Below are 26,667 nucleotides of genomic sequence, written 5' to 3' on the forward strand. Positions count from 1 at the left end.
GTTAACAGAGCTAAAAGATTAATGGTAAAGTGCAGGTTTCCTCTCTAATGGGAGCCTTGAATGGTTTGAGCAGCATGTAAACATCTGCTGAAAGTGCACAGGATTAGGGATGTGCATTCATTTGCGACGAAATAGGAAATAGAGACAATATTTCCTATTTCGGCACGTTTCGGGGGGCGATAAAACAATAAGAAAGCCCACAAAATTTCATGTGGTTTTCTTATCGTTTTTGGGGAGGGGAGAAAGGGCACATTAAAAAAAAAAACCCAAAAAACCCTAAACCCAACCCTTCAAATTTAATTAATTGCAACCCCCACTCTCCCAACCCCCAAGACTTGCCCGACCCCCCCCCCCCCAAAGACTTGGCGCGGGCCATCCATTGTTCCTACCATGTGACAGGGGCCGACCAATGGCACCGATAGCCCCTGTCAATTGATAAGGGCAAAGAGCCATCAGTGCCATTTTGATTAGTGGCAGCCGACGGCCCGAGAGGGGGAGATCGCTCCTGGGACCCTGCTGGACCACCAGGGACTTTCGGTAAGTCTTTTGGGGGGGGGGTCAGGAGGGTGGTGGATGCAATTAATTAAATTTGAAGGGTTGGGGTGGATTTGGGGTTGTTTTTTGTTTTGTTTTTTAAATCTGAAGGGTTGGGACTGGTTTTGGGCATTGTTTTGGGGGGGGGGGGCAGATGAAATAAAATTGTGCCGAACCGCGGGAAAACAAAATTTCCCGCGGCAGGCCTATGAAGTCTGAACCAAAAGGTTTGGCCGAATCATGGCTCTATACAGGATGTGCATGGGACAAGAGGTTACTCTGGAGCCAGTGTAGGAATATTCCAGAGCTCTGGGTCAGCTAAGAATCAGAAGGTGTAACCTACTTTTTTTGATAGACAAGGGAGCTCGGTCATTAAAGCAGAAGTGATAAAAGCCCTGACTCTATAGAGTTAGGGACTGCTCCAGATTGCATGGGAAAGAGACTGGTTTAAAGCTGTGATCCAGGATTACAGCAGGGAGCAGTAGGCACAGGCAGGGATTTTCCAATCAAAATCCCCAAAAGCCTGAGGAGAAGAAGCAGATGGTGCAATACAGCCTGGAAGCTGGAAGTTAAAAGATAAAAACCTGTGTTTAACTAGGGCAGAAACTCAACTGGACCAGGAAGCCAAACTGCCAGATTGAACTTGTTTTTGGGGCTTGGAGGATCCTGATGTTATACCAGAAAGATTTTTCCTTTAGCTGAGCAGGACATTCTTGAAACTATTTTTCTGAGGAAATTAAAGAGAGGACCAAGCTAGGTGGTGCAAAAGACTGAGGAGAAAGAAGAAACACAGAGACCCTGTCTATTGTAAGAATAAATTGTTACTTAAGGAGAGGAGTTACAAGGAGACGAGTTAAAGATTTTCTAGAAATGAAATTCTGTTTTCTTTCTGCATCTACCTGAGCTGTCACTGTCATTATGTTTGATTCAGAAGATTCCTCAGTAAACTATTTATTTTTTTGGAGCACAACTCGAGTCTGGAGCATGGTTTATTTGTGTGGAGGGTTCTCAGCCTGGTACTGGACCTGCAGGTTATCCTACCCCCAGCTCACAACCCTCAAGATTTATTTCCCCACCTCAGATAGTAACTACCATGCTCCCTGAGGCTGGGAAGGGAACCCCCAGGTGTACAGAGTTTCAATATAAAGACAAATTATGGAAATGCAACCTCAAGGGAATTCCTGTAATTCTGATTCCATGCCTGTGAACTTTTCAGCTTTTTTGTTAAGAATGGCAACAGTGGTGCCAGTCAGAACCAACTAGTGATGTTCTTTTCTGAAGGAGGCATTTGTGAATCATTTACTGTAACACCACATAGACCACCAAGCAGCTTTCAGATGGTGATCTCTGCTATTATCTCATTGGTACCCCTCTGCTCTGCTCTCACACTCTCAATGCCTGTGGAGCCATTCTTTGATATCTCTTTCAATGACCCCCACTGAACTCAGGGGTTCTGGTGAAATCTTGTGTTTGCTGTAGCAGTTGGCAGTCCTCTCAACAGCTGTAAACTGCAAAGTCTAACTTGGAGGCCATGGTCTAATAATAATTTTGTAATCGCAGAATTATTTTCCATGCTCAGAATTAGAGTCAAGTAGTCCACAGTTGTTTGAAGGACTGATAACAACTAAAGGCTCAGGGAAAGAGAAGAGACATGATGTGTGGTGAGAACTAGGGTAGAGTTGAAGAACAGAAGGCAAATGAAGGGTGAAATGGAAGTGGAGAGGAAGAAGAGTTACTTGGAGGAGTGAACAAAAGGTATCTGGTGTTTGGGAAGAAGTAGGAGAAGACACAGTGAGGAGACATATAGTGGGAGGGAAGAGCAGAGAAGACACATAGGCAAGATGGAGAAGGAGAGGAGGTGACACATGGTGGGTGAGATGGAAGACAGGGCAGAGGATACACTTCAATAGAAGGCAGGGGTAAGGTAACATGGCAGATGGAATGATGTTAGGAGAAAGGTGATGGATAATGAGAGGGAGACAAAAACATGATTGAGAAGGGAAAAGACAGATGGAAGAAAGAATCTAATAAGAAGGTGGGGTAAGAGATGTGAGACAGAGGGAAAGAAAAAAAGTTAACACAAAAGAAGGAAAAATAAATTAAATGGACAAAATAACAAATTAAAAACACCAGTCATAAAAAGGAAGACATTTATTTTTAAATGAAAATGTTTAAAAGTTTAGATTTTCCAGAAAAACCTCTTTGTTTTCTGCATACTGACTAATGTAAACCCTATGCTAATTAATATAAATGTACCACAGAATTCAATAACCCTTGCCATAGAATCTACCCTTCTTCTGCCTCAGCAAACTGAGGGGGTTATTTTCTATCCGTATCGCACGTGAAAAGTCCTTGCGTGCAATAGCAAGTGGAGGGCGGAGTCAGGGTGGAGTCAGGGCAGGGAGTGGAGGAGTCGGAGCAGCGAGGAGGCAGACGCGGTGGCATCTTTGCTGGTGGTGATAAGGTAAGCCACGTTATCTCAGCAGGAGCGCGCCCAATAGCACCACCTTTCACAGTGGCGCTATTGGGTGCGAAAGCCGAGAGCGATAACTCCGCGGTGGTGCGATCGCTGCCGGCTTTCACAGGCCCGCCCCCCCCCCCCCCCCGTTACCGCCAAGATTCACCATTCTCTGCGAGAATGGAAAATCTAGGCCTGAGGATCTTCAGTATGGTAAATGGCCATTCACATGTCCTATTTCTTTTGTGCTTCTTCTAGGAGCTCAAATATGTACACCCTGGAGGAAAGGAGGAGCAGAGGTGATATGATACAGATATACCCTGGAGGAAAGGAGAAGCAGAGGTGATATGATACAGACTTTCAGATACTTGAAAGGTGTTAATGATCCAAAGACAACAACAAACCTTTTCCGTAGGAAAAAAATCAGCAGAACCAGGGGTCACGATTTGAAGCTCCAGGGAGGAAGATTCAGAACCAATGTCAGGAAGTATTTCTTCACGGAGAGGGTGGTGGATGCCTGGAATGCCCTTCCGGAGGATGTGGTGAAGACCAGAACTGTGAAGGACTTCAAAGGGGCGTGGGATAAACACTGTGGATCCATAAAGTCAAGAGGCCGCCAATGAAGAGTGGGTGACTCGCCAGAATGATGGCTACTGCCTGGAGACAATACCCTTATTAAATAAACATACACATGCTTACTGTGACTCCAACATCGCTCTAAGCTTCAACAGCAAGAGGAAATGTGGGAAAAAGGATTCACACTCACAAAGAGGGGAGTAGCTGGCTTGTTACGGCGGTTACTACCCCAAATCAAATAAGCCTGATACTTCACTTTCAATGCATATACAGCATAGTTCTCTGCTTCAACGGCAGGGGAGAAGAAAAACTGATACTTCACACATCCAGCAGAGCTCTCTGCTTCAACGGCAGGGGAGAAGAAAAGAGGGTTCGCACTCACAAAGCGGGGAGTAGCTGGCTTGTTAAGGCGGTTACTACCCCAAACCAAATGTGCCTGATACTTCACTTTCGATGCATATCCAGCATGGCTCTCTGCTTCAACAGCATGGGAGAAGACTGATACTTCACGCATATCCAGCATAGCTCTCTGCTTCAACGGCAGGGGAGAAAAAAAGAAAACTGATACTTCACGCATATCCAGCATAGCTCCCTGCTTCAACGGCAGGGGAGAAGAAAAACAACCAATAAGGGCTGTATAACATAGTCTGGGTAAAACAAATAAGCATGGGTGTAGCTTGCTTATTGGCAGGGGAGAAGCTTGCTTATTGGCAGGGGAGAAGAAAAACAACCGATAAGGGCTGTATAACATAGTCTGGGTAAAACAAATAAGCATGGGTGTAGCTTGCTTATTGCGGCGGCTACTACCCCTAACTAATCAAGCTAGATATTTCACTTGGATGCAGCACCATCACTGCTCTCTATATTAAAGGTGGCGGTGGAAGGGAAATAGAACCAAGAGCTAAGAGAAACAGATAAGTATGAGAGAAAAAATGTGTGAAGCTTGCTGGGCAGACTGGATGGGCCATTTGGTCTTCTTCTGCCGTCATTTCTATGTTTCTATGTTTCTATATGTTTCAGAGACAGGATACCGAATTAGCTTGATTTTTGCTCTGACCCTATAAGAATGCTAAACTCCATCATCTCCACTGGTAGGCTATTTCAGACCTTATCTCCCTTTTTGGTTTTTACAAGTTACATATTTAATCCATCACTTAGGCTACCTCCCATGTCTTACCTCCAAGCTTTGTAATAATTCAAATCACCATCAAACCTACTGGGAGATGCATCAAGCTGCGGTAGGACTCTAACACACATTAAACAGGGTATATTGTATGATATACGCTGTCAATCATGGCAATATCAAATGACTTATGTGATATTTAGCATAGCCCTGCCCAGATTCCCTCCCCTATTACAATGAACTGCTTTGTATGGGATTTGCATGCATGAATATTGTAGATCTATGCAAAGCAGTTAATCAATAGGAAATATGATGTAAATAAACACAGACAACTTGGAAAGTTGCCAGCCACATTAATTTACCTACATACCTGAAGAAATGGTAACCTAACACGGGTTCTACAAGACCCTAACATAGATCTTGAGGCTCCTGTGTTAGATTTAAAAGGCCATTATAACTTTAAAAACCCATCAAAATGTAGAACCTTGTGAGGGGAGTCAAACCTGAACCCCCCCCTCCTCCCATTTCACCCTGCGGCTATCACTCAAAGCAGCCCTAACAACCAAATGTAAAAAAAATTTCATATAGTGGCATGATCGACAGCCCCACCCCCCTATCTCCATGTAGGCTATGAAAGCCAAATTTCCCTCCCCATGCCCCCACACCAACAAAATGGATCTTTCATTCCTCCAACCTCTGGATCTGACCCCCCACCCACCACCCCAACACCAAAATCCATAAAAGATCTTGTGGTTCTATAAGGGGACCCCCTGACCTCTCTCCCCCTGGCCCTCCAAGTATGAAAAAAGCATTGGTTTCTGGTGGTGTGGGCCCCACATCCCATCCCTTAACCACCCCTCCTGCACCCCCACACCTCTAAAGTATGAAATTCCATCAGCAATAGGGCCTGGGGCACCCCCTAGCCCTGGGTCTGTCAGCACCATTTTTCAAAATGGTGAGAACCTGACCTTGCCAGATCACATGACCTTGTCTTAGCCTCATACCTAGACCTTACCCCTCGTTATGTGACTGAGGCAAGGCTAAGCTGGCACCACTTTGAAAAATGGCATTAACCAGGCTGGGGTTAGGGGGCACTCTGGACCATTTTGCTGGAAGAATTTCAAACCTTAGCGGTATTGGTGTGAGGTAGAAGGAGCCCTCCACTAGAAACCAATGCTTTTTCAAACTTGGAAGGTCCAATAGGGAGGGGGAAGGTAGAGGGGTCATGGGTCCCTCTATAGACCAACAATGTCTTTTATAGATTTGAGGGGGTTGGGGCGGAGTGGTCAGGTGTAGGAATGAATGCTACATTTTGTTAGAGTGGGGGGCATGGGTAGCTATGTGTGTGTGGGAGGGGAGAATTTGGCCCTTATGGCCTACTTGGAGATTGGGGGAATGTGGGGACATGGTTCTCATCTCGCGACTACATTCATTTTTTTTTACATTTGGTTGTTGGGGCCACCTCAAATGTTGGCCCCCAGGTGAGCAGGGTTTAACCCCTGATGCAGCTGTACCACTCTCTTAACTTTCACTTCTAAAGTTCCATATGACTGAGCTTACACTCAAGTCCTCTTCATTAACACACACACTTTTAGCCACATTCAGGGAGGGCAATTTTCAGATATCTAATTTATATGGGTAAAACACTTCCTGCCTGTACAAATTGTGTTGAATATTGCCCTTCAAGTGTCTTCTCTGTGTACAGTTTGTATTGCAAGCCTTGAATCATTTTAGTGGCTGTTTTAGCCCTTTTCTGAATTGCTTCCATCCTATCAATGTTCTTATGAAGGTGCAGCCTTCCAAAACTGTACACAATGTTCAAGACTGGGTTTCACTAGTGACTTATACATGACTAATATTACCACCATTTTGCAGCTGATGATGCCTCTACGTAAATCCAGAACCTCCAGGGTAGCATTCTCTGAAATGCTCCCTGTTCCATGTGCAGGTCACCAGAGGCAGGCAGAGCTCCGGAGTCTCAATGCGTGAATGAGACGATGGTGCAAGGAAGAGGGATTCAGTTTTGTTAGGAACTGGGGAACCTTTTGGGGAAGGGGGAGTCTCTTCCGAAGGGATGGGCTCCACCTTAACCAGGGTGGAACCAGACTGCTGGCACTAACCTTTAAAAAGGAGATAGAGCAGCTTTTAAACTAGAACAAAGGGAAAAGCCAACAGTCACTCAGCAGTGCATGGTTCGGAGAGAGGTATCTTCAAAGGATACGAATGATGCATTAGAATTAGGGCATCCCGACAGTGAGGTTCCAATAATAAGAAAAGTAGTCCAAGTGCCTGTAACTAAAAACTCACCTGAGCTAAAAAATTCTAACTTATCTCTATCAATTAAAAAGCAGAATGAAAATACAAACAAAAAACAAACTTTGAAATGTTTGTATGCTAATGCTAGAAGTCTAAGAAGTAAGATGGGAGAATTAGAATGTATAGCAGTGAATGATGACATAGACTTAATTGGCATCTCAGAGACATGGTGGTAGGAGGACAAACAATGGGACAGTGCTATACCGGGGTACAAATTATATCGCAATGACAGAGAGGAGCACAAGGGAGGCGGTGTGGTGCTTTATGTCCAGGATGGCATAGAGTCCACAGGATAAACATCCTGTACGAGACTAAATGCACAATTGAATCTTTATGGGTAGAAATCCCTTGTGTGTCGGGGAAGACTATACTGATAGTATACTACCATCCACCTGGTCAAGATGGTGAGACTGACAGTGAAATGCTGAGAGAAATTAGGGAAGCTAACCAAATTGGTAGTGTGGTAATATTGGGAGACTTCAATTACCCCAATTTTGAACGGGTAAATGTATCATCGGGACACGCTAGAGAGATAAATTTCCTGGATGGAATAAATGATAGCTTTATGGAGCAATTGGTTCAGGAACCGATGAGAGAGGGAGCAATTTTCGATCTAATTCTCAGTGGAGCACAGGATTTGGTGAGAGAGGTAACGGTGGTGGGGCCGCTTGGCAATAGACATCATAATATGATAAAATTTGAATTACTGCGGGCAAGATGGCCGATGCATAAGTCCACACAGCTCCTCAGCTTCGCGAAAAAGTGGCTCGAGCTTCTCTTAGATTTCTAATTTCCTGGAAACTAATCTTAAATAAAGAATGCCTCATACCAAAAGAAAAGCTCAGGTTCGCGAAACTTTTACCTCAACGCCGTTTTTGCAAGCAAGGCAAACGTGGATCGAGGAAGTTTTTGCGAGACCCGCTGTTTTGAGACCGGAGGGAGGGGCCGCTGGCAGAACCGACGAGATGCAGACACCGACTAAGTGAGATATACGAACAGGTCTCTTGTGAAGATTTGATGACCTACGGAGTGAGGAAACTCACTCCAAGATGAGATTTGTGCAATGTTCTCTCCACCTAGCTTGATGGACTTTCTACCTGGGTAACAACAAGCTAGGTGGAAAGAACATTGCACAAATCTCATCTTGGAGTGAGTTTCCTCACTCCGTAGGTCATCAAATCTTCACAAGAGACCACTGTTCTGTTCGTACGTCTCACGTTGAATGTGAAAGTGCCCCCTAACCCCCTACACTAATACTTAAACCTCACCTCGAGTTACTAGGTGGGCCTCCCATAGGGATACAAATACCTGTCTACGGAGGAGACACTATGGCAAGCCTCTCTCTCACTCTCTCTCTGTAACACAAATGAAAGAGGTGTAGTTATTGGCCACACTAACAGTGTGGCTGTTTCACAGCACACAATAAATCCTCCCTACTTTACATTTGCCCCACCCCAACTCTGCCCCCACCCCCTGAGTATGAAATTAAAAATTTGCATTCGCAAACCACATTAACTGCTGTTAGCATGGTTTGTGGAATTATCACGCGTGGTAACTCCTTGGAAAATGAGGCCCTTAGTTTGGTATGATCATAGAGAACGATTTTCTTTCTTGTGAGCAAGATATAATGCCATTAGTCAGTATTTGATTTTGCATTCTCTGTATTTTTTCTGAACATTGTTTACGATGTTAATAATTATTGAAAATTCAATAAAAATAAAATTAAAAAAAAATAATTTGAATTAATGACTGGAAGGGGGACAGTAAGCAAATCCATGGCTCTTTCAAAAGGGAAACTTTGATAAAATGAGAAAAATAGTTAGAAAGAAACTGAAAGGAGCAGCTACAAAAGGTCATTGTTAAAAAATACCATCCTAGAAGCACAATCCAGATGTATTCCGTACATTAAGAAAGGTGGAAAGAAGGCAAAATGATTACCGGCATGGTTAAAAGGGGATGTGAAAGAAGCTATTTTAGCCAAAAGATCTTCATTCAAAAATTGGAAGAAGGATCCAACAGAAGAAAATAGGATAATGCTTAAACATTGGCAAGTTAAATGTAAGACATTGATAAGACAGGCTAAGAGAGAATTTGAAAAGAAGTTGGCCGTAGAGGCAAAAACTCACAGTAAAAACTTTTTTAAATATATCCGAAGCAGAAAGCCTGTGAGGGAGTCAGTTGGACTGTTAGATGATCGAGGGATTAAAGGGGCACTTAAGAAGATAAGGCCATCGCGGAAAGATTAAATGATTTCTTTTCTTCGGTGTTTACTGAAAAGGATGTTGGGAGGGTACCCGTACTGGAGAAGGTTTTCATGGGTAATGATTCAGATGGACTGAATGATTCATGGTGAACCTAAAAGATGTGGTAGACCTGATTGACATACTTAAGAGTAGCAAATCATCTGGACCGGATGGTATACACCCCAGAGTTCTGAAGGAACTAAAAAAAATGAAATTCCAGACTATTGTTAAATTCAGTAAAAATTTGTAACCTATCATTAAAATCATCCATTTAATGTGGACAGGTGCTAGGTGATGCATATAGGGAAAAATAACCCATGCTATAGTTACACAATGTTAGGTTCCATATTAGGTGCTACCACCCAAGAAAGAGATCTAGGCATCAAGTGGATAACACATTGAAATCGTCGGTTTAGTGTGCTGTGGCTGTTACGCTTGGGCTGAGTTCAGGGGTAGTGAACACCACCCAAAAGGGTGGCTCCAGGTGGAGAGAGACAGGGATGGATGGAAACCGTGTCTGGGTCCCGGCTGGGTCAGGGCAGGCGGCAGATAGCAGTGTCTAGGTTCAGGCTGGGTCAGGGCAGGAGGCAGAGCAAGGCAGGTCAGAAGGCCCGTAGGCCACACACACACAGAAGGCCCGTAGGCCAGACACCGTAAGCGGGGCAAGGCATGTCAGAAGGCCCGTAGGCCACACACCGTAAGCGGGGCAAGGCAGGTCAGAAGGCCCGTAGGCCACACACCGTAAGCGGGGCAAGGCAGGTCAGAAGGCCCGTAGGCCACACACACACAGAAGGCCCGTAGGCCACACACCGTAAGCGGGGCAAGGCAGGTCAGAAGGCCCGTAGGCCACACCCACACAGAAGGCCCGTAGGCCACACACAGTAAGCAGGGCAGAGAGCCCGTAGGCCAAACACACACAGACAGTAGAGCAGAGGGCCCGTAGGACTGCACGCACAGTAAGCAAGGCAGGGCAGGGCAGAAGGTCCGAAGACCATACACAGCACAAGGTAGAAGGCCCGAAGGCCGCGCAAGGCAAGGCAAGGCAAGACAGAAGGCCCGAAGGCCGCGCAAGGCAAGGCAAGGCAAGACAGAAGGCCCGAAGGCCGCGCAAGGCAAGGCAAGGCAAGACAAGACAGAAGGCCCGAAGGCCACGCAAGGCAAGGCAAGGCAAGACAAGGTAGAAGGCCCGAAGGCCACGCAAGGCAAGGCAAGGCAAGACAAGGTAGAAGGCCCAAAGGCCACGCAAGGCAAGGCAAGACAAGGTAGAAGGCCCAAAGGCCACGCAAGGCAAGGCAAGACAAGGTAGAAGGCCCAAAGGCCACGCAAGGCAAGGCAAGGCAAGACAAGGTAGAAGGCCCGAAGGCCACGCAAGGCAAGGCAAGGCAGACAGAAGGCCCGAAGGCCACGCAAGGCAAGACAAGGTAGAAGGCCCGAAGGCCGCGCAAGGCAAGGCAAGACAGAAGGCCCGAAGGCCACGCAAGGCAAGGCAAGACAAGGTAGAAGGCCCGAAGGCCGCGCAAGGCAAGGCAAGACAGAAGGCCCGAAGGCCACGCAAGGCAAGGCAAGACAGAAGGCCCGAAGGCAAGGCTAGGCAAAGCAAGGTCAAAGGACCACACGCACAGCAAGCAAGGAAGGCTAGAGCAGGGAGCCCAGGCGAGCTCGATGCCGAAGCACTGAGGGGACTGTCAGGCAGGGTTATAAGGGAAAGCCCAGAACATAGAGAGGAGAAGGGAGATAGACTGGGCCTGTCAGGAGAGCCAGCTCTAGAGGGACCCCTGGTGGTGAGGCGGTTGCACAGCAGCCATAGCCGTAACAGTACCCCCCCTCAAGGCCTCCCCCTCCTCCTGGATCCCATTTTTGCAGGAGGTACTCAATAATAACGTGAGACCACTCTGGGGGCGATGCGGCAGGTTCAACTCCCTCCCGGGGCAGCAAGGCAGTCCATAACCCTTCCTGGAGTAATAAGGCAGACGCAACCCCAACCTGGGGCAGCAACATAGTCCATAACCCCTCCTGGGACAAGGCGGCAGAGTTAGACCCCTCCTGGGGTAGCAGAGGCGGTGCAGATTTCCATAACCCCTCCTGGGGTGACAAGGGGAACATAAACCCCACCTGGGGCAGAGAAATAGTCCGTAATCCCTCCTGAGACGACAGCAGGACTGGTCTGGACCCCTCCAGGATCGGTATCAGGGCCGGCACAGACTCCTCCGGGGTCGGCGACCGTAGGACCAGTACGGGCCCCTCCTGAGTTGGCAGCTGGATCGTTACAGCAGGCTCAGATGGTTGAGTAACAAAGTCTGTTGGCAGGCCCGGTTCGGACCCCTCCGGGGACTGCAGTAGGGCCGGTTCGGACCCCTCCGGGGACTGCAGCAGGGCCGGTTCGGACCCCTCCGGGGGCGGCAGCAGGGCCGGTTCAGCAGGCTCGGATGGCTGAGTCAGAAAGTCTGTCAGTAGGGCCGGTTCGGACCCCTCCGGGGACGGCAGCAGGACCGCTTCAGTAGACTCAGATGGCTGAGTCAGAAAGTCTGTCAGTAGGACCGGTTCGGACCCCTCCGGGGACGGCAGCAGGGCCGGTTCGAGCCCCTCTGGGAATGGCAGCAGGACCGGTTCGAGCCCCTCCGGGGGCGGCAGCAGGACTGGTTCAGTAGACTCAGATGGCTGAGTCGGAAAGTCTGTCAGTAGGACCGGTTCGGACCCCTCCAGGAACGACAGCAGGGCCGATTCGGACTCCTCCGAGGATGGCAGCAAAGCCGGTTCGAGCCCCTCCGGGGGCGGCAGCAGGACCGGTTCGGACCCCTCCAGGGGCAGCAGCAAAACCGGTTCGGACCCCTCTAGGGGCGGCAGCAAGACCGGTTCGGCAGTGTCAGACGGCTGAGAAACACAGTCTGTCAGTAGGACCAGTTCAGACCCCTCCAGGGGCGGCAGCAAGACCGGTTCGGGCCCCTCCGGGGGCGGCAGCAAGACCAGTTCGGACCCCTCCGGGGGCGGCAGCAAGACCGGTTCGGCAGTTTCAGACGGCTGAGAGACACAGTCTGTCAGTAGGACCGGTTCAGATCCTTCCGGGGCCAGCAGCAGGACCGGTTCGAGCCCCTCCGGGGGTGAAGCAGCGGGCTCGGACTCCACTCGAGGCGATGCAGCGGGCTCAGAACCCTCTCGGGATGATGCAACAGGTTCAGGCCCCTCTTGGGGTGATGCAACAGGTTCGGACCCCTCTCGGGGTGATGAAACAGGCTTGGGCCCCTCTCGGGGTGATAAAACAGGTTCGGGCCCCTCTCGGGGTGATAAAACAGGCTTGGACCCCTCTCGGGGTGATGCCACAGGTTCAGACCCCTCGCGGGGTGATGCCACAGACTTGGGCCCCTTGCGGGGAGATGCAGCAGACTTGGACCCCTCTTGGGGTGGTGCAGCAGGCTCAGGCCCCTCTTGGGGTAATGCAGCAGTCTTGGAACCCGCTCGGGATGATGCAACAGGTTCAGGCCCCTCATGGGGTAATGCAGCATGCTTGGGTGGCAGAGCAACAAGGTTAGAATTAAGGCGCAGGGAGGACAAAGATTGTACTGCCGTGGGCTTGATACCTTGAGTCAGAAGCTCCTGCTTTTGTTTCTGGAGGAGCTGCTTAGAGAGGGCACAGGCAGTTCTAGGACGTCTAGGGAAGGTGCTCGTTAGTGTCTTAACTGCAGCTGTGGGAGGCAGAGCTCTGCTAGAGTTAATTACTTCTCTCTGCTTTCGTTTCTGAGGCTCTAGTGTGGAAGTTATAGAAGGCTTCTTAACCCGGTGAGTTCTAAGATTTTCAGAATTAATACTTGTTTCCTGGTAGCAAGTTTTTTCCAAAGTGTCTAGAGATGAAGTGCTAGAATGCTTAATCCATAAACTGTTACATGAAATAATGTTGCTAACTGAGCCAGAAGCTGAACGCCCGGTAGTAGAACTAGCTGAGCTTTTGGGAGAAACAGATGGCCCGTTAGCTTTGCAGCGGGGGCAGGGTTCGCCTGGAGGCAAAAGGCACGGAAGACATGAACATTTCCACCATCCTGGCTGTGGAGTAGAACAGTTTAAACACTCTTGATAGACAGAGACATTTCTCTTATTGCAGGTACTGCACGACCAGTGTTCCTGACCAGCAAGTTGACAGGCTAGACAGTTCTGATAGCTTAGGTAATTCAAGGTCTGACAGGAATTGCAGGTATAAAACTTTGAAGGAGGCATCTTGTAATAGGGAAAAAAAGTTGACTCACCGGATTAGCACACAGACCTATCTCTTCCCCTGGAAATTTGATGGCTTCGGCATACTGTTATGCTTGGGCTGAGTTCAGGGGTAGTGAACACCACCCAAAAGGGTGGCTCCAGGTGGAGAGAGACAGGGATGGATGGAAACCGTGTCTGGGTCCCGGCTGGGTCAGGGCAGGCGGCAGATAGCAGTGTCTAGGTTCAGGCTGGGTCAGGGCAGGAGGCAGAGCAAGGCAGGTCAGAAGGCCCGTAGGCCACACACACACAGAAGGCCCGTAGGCCAGACACCGTAAGCGGGGCAAGGCATGTCAGAAGGCCCGTAGGCCACACACCGTAAGCGGGGCAAGGCAGGTCAGAAGGCCCGTAGGCCACACACCGTAAGTGGGGCAAGGCAGGTCAGAAGGCCCGTAGGCCACACACCGTAAGCGGGGCAAGGCAGGTCAGAAGGCCCGTAGGCCACACCCACACAGAAGGCCCGTAGGCCACACACAGTAAGCAGGGCAGAGAGCCCGTAGGCCAAACACACACAGACAGTAGAGCAGAGGGCCCGTAGGACTGCACGCACAGTAAGCAAGGCAGGGCAGGGCAGAAGGTCCGAAGACCATACACAGCACAAGGTAGAAGGCCCGAAGGCCGCGCAAGGCAAGGCAAGGCAAGGCAAGACAGAAGGCCCGAAGGCCGCGCAAGGCAAGGCAAGGCAAGACAGAAGGCCCGAAGGCCGCGCAAGGCAAGGCAAGTCAAGACAAGACAGAAGGCCCGAAGGCCACGCAAGGCAAGGCAAGGCAAGACAAGGTAGAAGGCCCGAAGGCCACGCAAGGCAAGGCAAGGCAAGACAAGGTAGAAGGCCCAAAGGCCACGCAAGGCAAGGCAAGACAAGGTAGAAGGCCCAAAGGCCACGCAAGGCAAGGCAAGGCAAGACAAGGTAGAAGGCCCGAAGGCCACGCAAGGCAAGGCAAGGCAGACAGAAGGCCCGAAGGCCACGTAAGGCAAGACAAGGTAGAAGGCCCGAAGGCCGCGCAAGGCAAGGCAAGACAGAAGGCCCGAAGGCCACGCAAGGCAAGGCAAGACAGAAGGCCCGAAGGCCACGCAAGGCAAGGCAAGGCAAGACAAGGTAGAAGGCCCGAAGGCCACGCAAGGCAAGGCAAGACAGAAGGCCCGAAGGCCACGCAAGGCAAGGCAAGACAGAAGGCCCGAAGGCAAGGCTAGGCAAAGCAAGGTCAAAGGACCACACGCACAGCAAGCAAGGAAGGCTAGAGCAGGGAGCCCAGGCGAGCTCGATGCCGAAGCACTGAGGGGACTGTCAGGCAGGGTTATAAGGGAAAGCCCAGAACATAGAGAGGAGAAGGGAGATAGACTGGGCCTGTCAGGAGAGCCAGCTCTAGAGGGACCCCTGGTGGTGAGGCGGTTGCACAGCAGCCATAGCCGTAACAGTGGCAGTCAAAAAAGCAAACAGAATGTTAGGAATTATTAGAAAGCGAATGGTGAATAAAACAGAAAATGTCATAATGCCTCTGTATCGCTCCATGGTGAGACCGCACCTCGAATACTGTGTACAATTCTGGTCACCGCATCTCAAAAAGATATAATTGAAATGGAGAAGGTACAGAGAAGGGCTACCAAAATGATAAGGGGAATGGAACAGCTCCCCTATGAGGAAAGACTAAAGAGGTTAGGACTTTTCAGCTTGGAGAAGAGACGGCTGAGGGGGGATATGATAGAGGTGTTTAAAATCAGGTGTTTAAAATCATGAGAGGTCTAGAACGGGTAGATGTGAATCAGTTTTTTACTCTTTCAGATAATAGAAAGACTAGGGGGCAGTCCATGAAGTTAGCATATGGCACATTTAAAACTAATCGGAGAAACTTCTTTTTCACTCAACGCACAATTAAACTCTGGAATTTTTTGCCAGATGTGGTTAGTGCAGTTAGTATAGCTGTGTTTAAAAAGGATTGGATAAGTTCTTGGAGGAGAAGTCCATTACCTGCTATTAATTAAGTTGACTTAGATGATAACCACCGCTATTACTAGCAACGGTAACATGGAATAGACTTAGTTTTTGAGTTCTTGCCAGGTTCTTATGGCCTGGATTGGCCACTGTTGGAAACAGGATGCTGGGCTTGATGGACCCTTGGTCTGACCCAGTATGACATGTTCTTATGTACCTGAAGACTGGAGGATAGCTAATGTAACCCCCATATTTAAAAAGGGCTCCAGGGGCAATCCGGGAAACTACAGACCGGTTAGCCTGACTTCAGTGCCAGGAAAAATAGTGGAAAGTGTTGTAAACATCAAAATCACAGAACATATAGAAAGACATGGTTTAATGGAACAAAGTCAGCATGGCTTTACCCAAGGCAAGTCTTGCTTCACAAATCTGCTTCACTTTTTTGAAGCAGATAATAAACATGTGGATAAAGGTGAACCGGTAGATGTAGTGTACTTGGATTTTCAGAAGGCATTTGACAAGGTTCCTCATGAGAGGCTTCTTGGAAAAATAAAAAGTCATGGGATAGGTGGCGATGTCCTTTCGTGGATTACAAACTGGCTAAAAGACAGGAAACAGAGAGTAGGATTAAATGGACAATTTTCTCAGTGGAAGAGAATGGGCAGTGGAGTGCCTCAGAGATCTGTACTGGGACCCTTACTTTTCAATATATTTATAAATGATCTGGAAAGAAACATGACAAGTGAGGTAATCAAATTTGCAGATGAAACAAAATTGTTCAGAGTAGTTAAATCACAAGCAGATTGTGATAAATTGCAGGAAGACCTTGTGAGAATGGAAAATTGGGCATCAAAATGTCAGATGAAATTTAATGTGGGCAAGTGCAAGGTGATGAATATAGGGAAAAATAACCTATGCTATAGTTACACAATGTTAGGTTCCATATTAGGTGCTACTACCCAAGAAAGAGAGCTAGGTGTCATAGTGGATAACACATTGAAATCATCGGTTCAGTGTGCTGCGGCAGTCAAAAAAGCAAACAGAATGTTGGGAATTATTAGAAAGGGAATGGTGAATAAAACGGAAAATGTCATAATGCCTCTGTATCGTTCCATGGTGAGACCACACCTTGAATACTGTGTACAATTCTGGTCGCTGCATCTCAAAAAAGATATAATTGCGATGGAGAAGGTACAGAGAAGGGCTACCAAAATGATAAGGGGAATGGAACAGCTCCCCTATGAGGAAAGACTAAAGTAGTTAGGACTTTTCAGCTTGGAGAAGAGACGGCTGAGGGGGGATATGATAGAGGTGTTTAAAATCATGAGAGGTCTAGAACGGGTAAATGGGAATCAGTTATTTACTCTTTCGGATAATAGAAAGACTAGGGGGCACTCCATGAAGTTAGCATGTGGCACATTTAAAACTAATCAGAGAAAGTTCTTTTTCATTGAACGCACAATTAAACTCTGGAATTTGTTGCCAGAAGATGTGGTTAGTGCAGTTAGTATAGCTGTGTTTAAAAAAGGATTGGATAATTCTTGGAGAAGTCCATTACCTGCTATTAATTAAGTTGACTTAGATAAAAACCACCGCTATTACTAGCAACGATAACATGGAATAGACTTAGTTTTTGGGTACTTGCCAGGTTCTTATGGCCTGGATTGACCACTGTTGGAAACAGGATGCTGGGCTTGATGGACCCTTGGTCTGACCCAGTATGGCATGTTCTTATGTTCTTACTTTTGCAACCAAACATACCATTATCTATCCCTGATGCTTTATTATACTGACCTTGCGGTTATCTGAGATGCTACTACTAGATCTCTTTATTGTTAGACAGTTTCCAGTTCTTGTTCTAATTGATATGGATTTGTTGTATTCTACATACATGATTTTATAGTTTTTAGCACTGAAACTCATTTTCTAAACCCTGGACCATTCAAAATACACCTGCTAAAAAGCATAAATTATGATTGAAGTTTTTTTTTTTAATTAACATTTATGTATGCTTTTTTTTTAACCATCACAGATTTTTCTTGGACTCTAAAAAATCACTGATAGGTGTAGCATGAAATCTGTCTATTTTTGAAATATCCAACTTGTTCCTAGATTTTTCTTTTTCCCTTTTACCTTACTTCACGTTCAAAGCTTTTCTTGGATTTCCATTTTCTCTTTTAGGACTAACAAAATCATTTGCCTTTTATTTCCTTTTTCTTATGTAATTATTTGTTCTGGACATTTTTCTGATACAGGATATGCTTGTGTTAAATTATTAAATGCAAATATAAAGAAAGTTTAAAAATGTAATATTTTGTTAAAAGGAAACTCAGTTTACAATGCATCTATATTGATTGCAATGACATCAAATTACATAAAATCTTTCATCTGTTTCCAGAGGAATGTTCATAACCAATAACATCAAGGATAAACACATCATACAGAGCTACATTCCTACCAAAGATTTAAGTAGACCTAAAATATATACCACCTGATCAAAAAGTGGAAATGATAAAAGATTGTACTCTGGGTGCTCTGGAAATAAGAGTTTTCCTGGTGAGATTTCTACCTAATATGGCGAGAGAATAACCGATATGATTGTCAGCGTGACAAGATTTACAGAGTCTGCCTCATATTACCTTTCATAGTGGCAACAAATAGCTATTGCTGGTCAGCAGTTAATCTTACACTAGAAGTCTGGGAAGCCTACAGTTACTAATAATAGATTTTGTCATTGCTAAAGAGGCACACTATCCTGCTAAGGCATTCTTAGATGCAATGTAGAGATAGGATTATGTATATATGTATGTATGTTTGTGTGTATATAAATATAAATATATATATATATATATATATATATATATATATATATATATATATATATATATATATATTTATGCACAAATATAATATCTGAGACCATGTATACAGAGTAAGAGTAATCTCTATTACAAAGTGACTGAGAGCCACTGTTGTTGGTAGAAGAATACAAAAGGAAGTAGTGGGCAAGAATTTTTTTTTTTTTGGAGACTTCAGTTTCCTATACTCAGGGTCTGTTACAAACATAACCATTGTATAGTACAGCAATTTCATGGGCAAGCAGTTTGTGTTTTGAACAGACGTAAGCAAAATACTGGGAAATTGATTCCCAAAAATATATTAACAGACATTAACAAATGTTGGTTCACAATGTTCATTTCATAACTTTATAGTGTTTGGCTTTGCTAGAGTTAGAGCTATTTTTACATATAATATACCTTGTCTGTTTATTTTAGTAAAGTAGAATATCACATGTACATAAATAATTGTGCATTTCATTTATTTTTCAAATTGTCTTCAGGTTCTTATTCCAGGAACTTTGCACATTCATTGGAACAACACATATCCATGGGTTATTCATATGGATTTTGACCTAATGAATTTAGAGATATGATTCTGCAAACCAAACACAAATCTGCCCATAGCTATTCTGATTCAGAAATGTGTGTTTTAAAAAATCTGCCCATTCTTAAGTATGTACCTGTTTTTGGAACATGAAAGGTTCTATGCAAGTTAATATTCTCTGAATGTGTACTTTGTCTGAAATATCCTTAACTTTGATTTGAAATCTTCAGAGTGATTCATATCTTTCATAGTCCTGCATTTAATCACATTTAAGGAGGGGAATTCCCATGCCAAAATATCCAGTATCAGTCAGACTGGCTGATTCAGGATTTCCCAGCAAAGTTTTAGTATGTAACTATATAAAAAGGTTGAATTGGATCCATAGCATTTAATTGAAAATATGTTTCTCTCTACTGTGTAGTCATAAGAGGATGAGTGAATTTCCTTAATGATATTGATAGATTACTTCTAAAATGCACACTGTGTCTTAGCAGAGAAAATATGTACATCTTTTCAAAATCAGCAAGCTTTGCTGGCTTCAAACAGCATACATCTTACCTGAAATAAAGGAAAACATCACTTCAAAAAGCTACATGAATTAGTTCATTATAGTCTTCATCAATGAACAAAACCCTGCACAAGAGTATTAGTCATTCATAAATCATGAAAGAAAAGCATGTATGTAATACAATTCCTTGAAGTGATATGTTTTGTATTTGAACACTGCTATTTTTAGAATTGCATTCTCTTTAATCAACTCTTGTATGCAAGACAGTACCTCACATTTGTCAATTATTCCATTTCTGAAAGGAAAAGAACAGCTTACCTGGTATATTACAACTCGAAACTTATTTTTTCTCAGCATCTCCTCTTGCTTTGCTTCTACCTTCTGAACATTATCACTCTGCTTGTCCACACGTGCCTTCACCTCTTTAACATTTGAACTAACTTTGCGAGTTTTGTCCAGGAGTTTGTTAACAGTGTAACCTGTGTTGGAGTGAGCCTGAGCCAGTTTTAAAATATCAATCTGTATGGATTTGATAGCGTTTTCCATTGTCTGGTGCCGCTCTTCGATCCTCTTCTGGCTCGCTTGTACGGTGTCCACAATGTTGGCCACTTTATCTAGGACTGTCACAATTGTTATTGCAGCATCCTGTTCTTGGTCTTCCTCAGAGACAACCGACAAGCGGTTTAGATTGATATTGTCAGCTTCTGCGGTAGCTTCATGATGATCCATTTTGCCTGTTTCTCCTTAAGGTCTGAAAGTATAGAAGTGTAACTGCTCCTAAGGATGACTGCTTAGATCTCAGGAAGAATCCTGGCACTAGTGCAAAACTGAGGCTTGACAGCTGGGCTCATAGAGGTTGAAGGCGCAGTATCAAACGCCATCCTTGGAGGTTGGTCAAACATTTATAACCATGAAGTAGATAAACATGATTGTCCACATGCCTCCTGGAATATGAAACCTCTAAAATTAGGAAGTAATGCGTGTTAGGTTTAGAGGCTTAAATAGCCATGCTTCTGTGGATGGTTCCAATTGTTAAATACTTACACTGTACTAGAAAGATAAATAAATATAGATAAAAGAATCTGGCTTTTTTCACAACCATAAAACTGCTTCCATGCATTATGGTGTTTCCCCTCCAGAGAATATCAGATCCTTTTTACAATTAAATAAAAAAGCATTTTATTAAAAAGATTACCAGAGATTTTTTAAAATATAAGGACCATCATATGATATCCAACAACAAAGAAACACACTAAAGCAAAGGAAATACAGTGAAAACATTATATTGTGACATGCTTTTCCAGTGAAAATGTTGAAAGCATTTTTGTAATTAGTTTGAACAAATTATTAAATCCTACATGCAGAAATTCAAAAAACCTAAACTACATGTTAAAACAGCTGAACACATTCTACTCACATTTTACCTCTGGGGCTTTCAGAAAACAACTATCAGTCTATTACTATAATGCCTACAACCAGCAGACACATTTGGAGAGACACTTCCATTGTTTATTGCTCTTGGTAATATTTTAAACAAGAGCTTTGGAAACTTTTTTTTTACCCCTTAAAACCTAGAAACTATATGGTTTAAATCATCTAGATGTTAAATTGCCTACTTCCTTTATTAAAGCAAAACAAACAAACAAACAAAAAAGCCCCCAAAATTTTAGTATTAAAGCAAATTTAATGGTGATCAACTACTAGGCTTTATTCTAATCATATGAATTTTAAAGTTTATTCAACACTAATTCTTATTCAAATCTACCAAGATATTTTATTTTTCAAGGATGTCATCAATACATCTGGGAAATTTTCCCTTGTATTATGAACTTTAAGTCTTTAAAAGTAGTATTAGAATTGAGAAAATGGGAGTGCTCCAAAATCGACCCATACAGATATCAAACATGTTACAGTTATACACGGTACACAGCTACATAGTTCATGCGATAGGCAGTGTCTAAAAAAAATTCAATTACTTCCAAAAAACATTGAAATATCTATCAAACACAGTGCCTTCTAGTTTCTTGTAAGAAAAGTAAACTGTAAACTTTTTTTTTTTAGTTCATGCCTTTTGTTTGCTAAGGTAACGTGTTCCTTTTTATTTGTCCTGTTTTCTATTCACGACCATTAGTGAAATAAGGTCTGTGTGTCCCAAAAAAGTTACATTCCATAAGGAAAGCACAAGTCCATTATACAACCATGTGATACAGAATACATAAAATGAACTACTGGACCCTATTCAAGAACATAAAAGGAAAAATTGATAAATCAGTCCATTGCTGTTAGAGCTGATGTCTTCTTTATATAACAGACCAACAGTGCTATCCTACAAAATGTCCAAAAATAAGGCCTCTGAAATAAATATTCCCATTCTTTAAAAAAAGATATAATAAAAGTGTACATCACATGGCCAATGCAGGTATAAAAGTCATTGCGCTAAACCATCCTGGATGAAGCATCTGATGTAAAATGGCCTAGGTTTTGTTTCTGCCGACGTCCTCTGTTATTTTTAGGGCATTTTCTGCAAAACAAAAATCTATTTTTAATCTCATTTGTTTAAAAAAAATGGATTATTTCCCCTCCTTTGTACTAGTTACTTTTCCTGAGATTACACCTGTTTCCTTGCACACTGACAAATGCACCAGGCAGACTGGGGTTCCTGGCTTGTGGGAGAGGGTCACATCTCTCAGTGATTACTCATACTGCTATCACTTGTACAACATTTGGGGTAACAAATTTAGCACAGATGAACTAAAGAAATTTTTCCCATAGTGTGCCTACCGAAAATAATTTTTTGTACATCTAGGCCTTTATGCTAATGTCAGCCCCTCTAGCTAGGACCTAAATGATTCATCTCCAGGATATGCCACCACAAAACCACAAGACTGGCTCTAGGAAATTATTTTGTCAACTTTTTCTTTACTTCAAAATCATAAGCTCTATGATGCTTAAAACTGCATACTGTACCTTGTTATGCACATAACAATTGCAACAATAATAGCAATCTGTACTGCTCCAATTATTGCTGCAATGAGGACATGGGTAAGCTTTTGTCTACTCGGAACAACATAAAGAATATTAAAATCTGTTTTATCACAGTACTGCCCAGTATATCCAGAATCACACCTAAAAATAGAAGCAAAAAACAATGATTTAGTGGAAGTCAGATCTATTTAGAAGTCAAACCATTTTCGCAATTTATGATAACACTTAAGGGATGATGCATTAAGTAGAACTTATATTAATGGACATGCTATGCACCACTGATTTAACATGGGTGAAAAGTACATGTGGGGTGTCTCTCCTCTACCCCCTTCCCATAGTACACTCACCCTCTCATTACAATAATTATCAATTTACTATAATGGATGTATGCAGACCTGTACAATGGTGATAAGTATTCAGGTATGATAAGTCAGTCTTCAATCTAACTGGATACCTGAGACAACTGGAGATAAAGGGGTCCATATTCAGCTGCTGTGCGACCCAGCTAGTTAGCTGAATAAACTTATCCAGCTAACTTACCCCATATATCCAGCTAACTTAACCTATATATTCAGTGGTGTGGCCATGCTGCTGAATATATCCAGCTATTTTAAAGTTAGCCAGATATGTTTATCTGGCTAACTTTAGGACAGGTCTACACGCTGACCAGAGTTATCTAGCTAATTTTAATATTGGACTTAGTTGGATAATTTATCTAGCTAACTCAACTCCTCCCAGTTACATCACCAGAATGCCCCTAACTTATTCCTGCTAAATTCTAGCTAGCTAACTTATTATCCAGCTAGAATTTAGCTTGATAAGTACCCAACTCTTCATTTAGATGACTAATTTCTTAGGTTAAATGCTTTTGAATGTGAATCACAAAGTGATTTGCCCAAGGTCATTAGGAGAAATGGGAGTTGAACACTGGCTTTTCTGGATTGTACCCTGGTGCTCTAACCACTAAGCCACTCTTCCACCCACCATGGGTGCATCTTTCCCATCTAATTTCTCTTCCCCTCCTGTCAATCTCAGCTGCCTCAGCAGATACAAATAAAGGTCATCTAATCTGAACCATGCATGCAGGCCATGAAGATCTTCGCCTAGAGGTGGATTTGCGATGGGGGAGTTGGATGTTTGATTGAGGTCGCAAGTATAGCTCCCCAACTCGCCTGAAACCAATGCCAACCCTGTAGCTGCAAGGGGTTTCCCCCCATACTAACTCCCTTTATTTTTGAGCTGGCTAACACGAGGTAACACCGATATCTTGAGGTAACAGGTGCTCAATATCTATTACTTTAGAACTTTTTACCAGCTTGGATAACAAACACCATTATTATAATACACTCAGTAATTTACTTATATGTTCAGAAGGCTGGGTACTGGATTAAGTATGACAATATTTATGCTCATCTACCCAATGAGAAAAAAACAACGGTAGCCTTTGCCCCAACTTTTTCTTAGCAAAAGGGCTCACATAGGAGGTCATGAGCCATTGCAGTACCCATGCTCCTGCATCCTTTCTGCACAGGGGGCCAAGGACTAGTCTTTCAAGGCTCTTAGGATTTCCCTGGAGATTCTCTGCAACAGTCCAGTAGGAAAAACACATACTATCACTGAAAAAGTTGTTCAGAAGTAATACTTTTTACTGGTAACTTGATTACAGATGAAAATCACAATGGGTATATTTCAGGTCAGTGCACATAATACAGAAAAATAAAGTTCCAAAACATTACAGTCTAAGTCATATTTACAAATCTATAATCCTAGCAGTAGGTATTCTTGGTAAGGGAAGCCTTCCTGGGCACTTCCCCTTGCAGAACATACAAATATACAGGTACTGGAATCTAGTGAACTGGATACTGGCTGTTTCTCTGTAGACAAAGACAGATGAGCCTCCATTTGATTCTTTAGACAGCAATTCTATAGAACCTTTTTTCCGTACGGCAGTCTTCTCCCTGACTCCCCACAAAGATGAATCTTCTCTCTCCAGTGCTGAAGAACTCTCTCAGACAGAACAAGAATATGAGCTTTACCCTTTTTTTTTTCTCAGAGATCACTTCCTTGGATCTTCAGGAAATCTTAGGAATCTACCCTTGGACCCCAAGATGAGTGTCCCCCTAATCCTTAAAGCCTGGGCTCCCTAACCTTGGGCTCCAGCAATCCTCCCAGAACAGGTGGTAGGTAGTCCTCTCCTGTTAAAAAGAACAACCCAAGAGACCCTGAAGAAGAAAATCAACCTCTCCTTTGAGAGAACTGAAGAACCTTGAATCACAAAGGCTTTGCCAAAACAATGACACTTCCAAAGGGGGAGTCCCAGACACTTTATACTGCTCCTACTCTACTCTGATCTGCCACTCAGTGTCTGATGAGTCTCATCAGAGACTCTGAGGCTTACTAGTAAGGGACAATTTGGTGACTCCCTTACACAAGACAACTGATTTGGCTAAGAAGTGATATCCTACAAGTGGTCAAACTTTTATAGCTGGCAACTGGGATATGATGGGGTTTTAGCAACCTAATACCGATTCTAATATTTGCTAGTTTCTATGTTCACAAATGTATGTAGATAAAATACCACTTAACTGCACAACTCCTCATGCTATATGATGCATATAAGCCAGGATGTTTAGAAAACAGATAAAAATGAGAAAGGGAAAAATTAAAGGTTTCAAGCTTTCTTTGGTTGAGATGTTCAAATGCAACTTGTCTGATTTCTTAAAGGCCAGTGTTTTAATTTAGGTCATTAACAAGTTTACAAATACAGAAGCAAGCAAATATCTCTGTTGCCTGTAGCTTAAAATTTCTGTGTGCTTTTCCAAATAAAAAGGAACCAAATAAATGTCTGTAATTTTTCCAAGTTTCCACCACTAGTCTGTGTTGTAATTGTATTTCTTTTATTAGCAAAATAATCTCTTGGAAAATAGGATTAAAATAAGGAACATGATTTTATTGAGTAAGAACAATAAGCTAATATGTGCCATGAGCGATATGTCTTATCCTATTAGTTTCCAGTTCAAATTATTTTTATTTACATTCCAGCAAAATTTGGGTTAAAGAGACTATGAAAGTGACCTAAGTACTTTTTGCAATCCATACTATGTGAAGAAAGTTTCTAATACAATCATGTTTCAACGCGCCTCTTAATGTGTGCACCAAAATTGATTTTTTTCAATAAATGTATGGGAAGAGTGAGTACCTTAGGTGTCAGAACACTGGACTGATTCAGCAGTATTACTCAGAATAGAGTTGAAGACTTTCCTCTGCTATGCATCTCTGGGTGACTTTCAGTAACCATGTTATCTCTTTGTGCTTCTAGGACCCAGTTGAAATCAAGGTGTTGATCTTAAAATCATAAGTGATGTCAGGAACTGTAAGTGGTGGATGGGGAGGATTAAATGTGACACCAATACATTTTCTCAAGAAATATAATGGGTTTGATTCACTTAAAACTTTTCTTCCATTCTGTGTCTCGAGAAAAAGCTTAGAGAATCAGGACCTATCACTGTAGTGCTTATAGCTACATACTCCATGATACATTAATTCCCTTGAGAAAATCAAACAATAATATAAAAAACCCCAGATACATATAATATAATGCAAACAACAAATTATTTAAACAAGATGTAACCCCTGCTCTGATCTCTGGATGGCACAGGGGCTCAGGGTCAAAGACAGGCCTTATGCCCTCCTGGGGTACCTGCATGTATGTGTATGGGGGGGGGGGGGAGAATTCAAGGTCCTTAAGATTTTATGTCTTCTAGAGCTCTTCTTATCAATCCAGTCACAGCCAGCCCAAAAAACAAAATGCACACAAAGACTGTTGTTCAAAATAAAATCCCTTACTGGGCTCTGATGAGAGAATAAAAAATCCAAGTAGCACACACTGAATATGCAATACACCAAAGCAGTTCTACAAATGTAGTTCAAAAGTACAAGGAAAAATATCTGTCTCTCTCAGTATCAAAATGCTGCACATTGTTAGCAGTTAAGTTCCCTAAGGAAGGAATCCTCTTCTCTTAGCTTTCCCTATGTGCCTGTGTCTGAATGCAGCTCTCTTCTTCTCTCTGAGTTCTCATAGCAGATGAGTCTCTGGTTGATTCATTTTATCAGTCAGTCACTCTGCAGGACCTTCCAATGTTAGGTAGTCTTCCTTCTGACTCCTACAAAGAGTAATCCTGTATTTTCAAATTTTTTCAACCTCTGATTGATTCCTTTTCTCAGTCAGCAGTTTTCTAGGACTTTCCTCAGTTGGACAGTTTCCTCTCTGAACTCTCGCCAAGGATAATCCTCTCTTTTTTCCAAACCTCTCTCTGGATAGATGATGAATTTGGATCTAAACCTTTCTTTCTTGAGACAGGTACTTCT

General features: G+C 43.7%; 2 protein-coding genes across 4 annotated transcripts in view; both read right to left on the minus strand.

The window, feature by feature from the left end:
• CAVIN4 (caveolae associated protein 4) overlaps positions 1-20,207 on the minus strand; it is a 110,739-nt gene extending 90,532 nt beyond the window's left edge. Inside the window, exon 1 of the mRNA XM_029589971.1 lies at positions 19,633-20,207. Coding sequence (XP_029445831.1) covers positions 19,633-20,043 — 411 coding nt within the window. The 5' untranslated portion in view covers positions 20,044-20,207. The remainder of the gene's footprint in view (positions 1-19,632) is intronic.
• A 266-nt stretch (positions 20,208-20,473) lies between these two features.
• The window catches only part of TMEFF1 (transmembrane protein with EGF like and two follistatin like domains 1), a 610,729-nt gene continuing 604,535 nt past the window's right edge, over positions 20,474-26,667 (minus strand). For 2 of the 3 annotated variants that reach the window (XM_029589972.1, XM_029589974.1), the window contains exons 9-10: positions 22,282-22,440; positions 20,474-21,835 (exon numbers count right to left, since the gene is read on the minus strand). In XM_029589972.1, coding sequence (XP_029445832.1) covers positions 21,751-21,835; positions 22,282-22,440 — 244 coding nt within the window. In that variant the 3' untranslated portion in view covers positions 20,474-21,750. The remainder of the gene's footprint in view (positions 21,836-22,281; positions 22,441-26,667) is intronic. The other variant, XM_029589975.1, reaches the window with a different exon arrangement.

Source organism: Rhinatrema bivittatum, chromosome 2, assembly GCF_901001135.1.
Source record: "Rhinatrema bivittatum chromosome 2, aRhiBiv1.1, whole genome shotgun sequence".
In the NCBI taxonomy this organism is placed as follows: Eukaryota; Metazoa; Chordata; class Amphibia; order Gymnophiona; family Rhinatrematidae; genus Rhinatrema; species Rhinatrema bivittatum.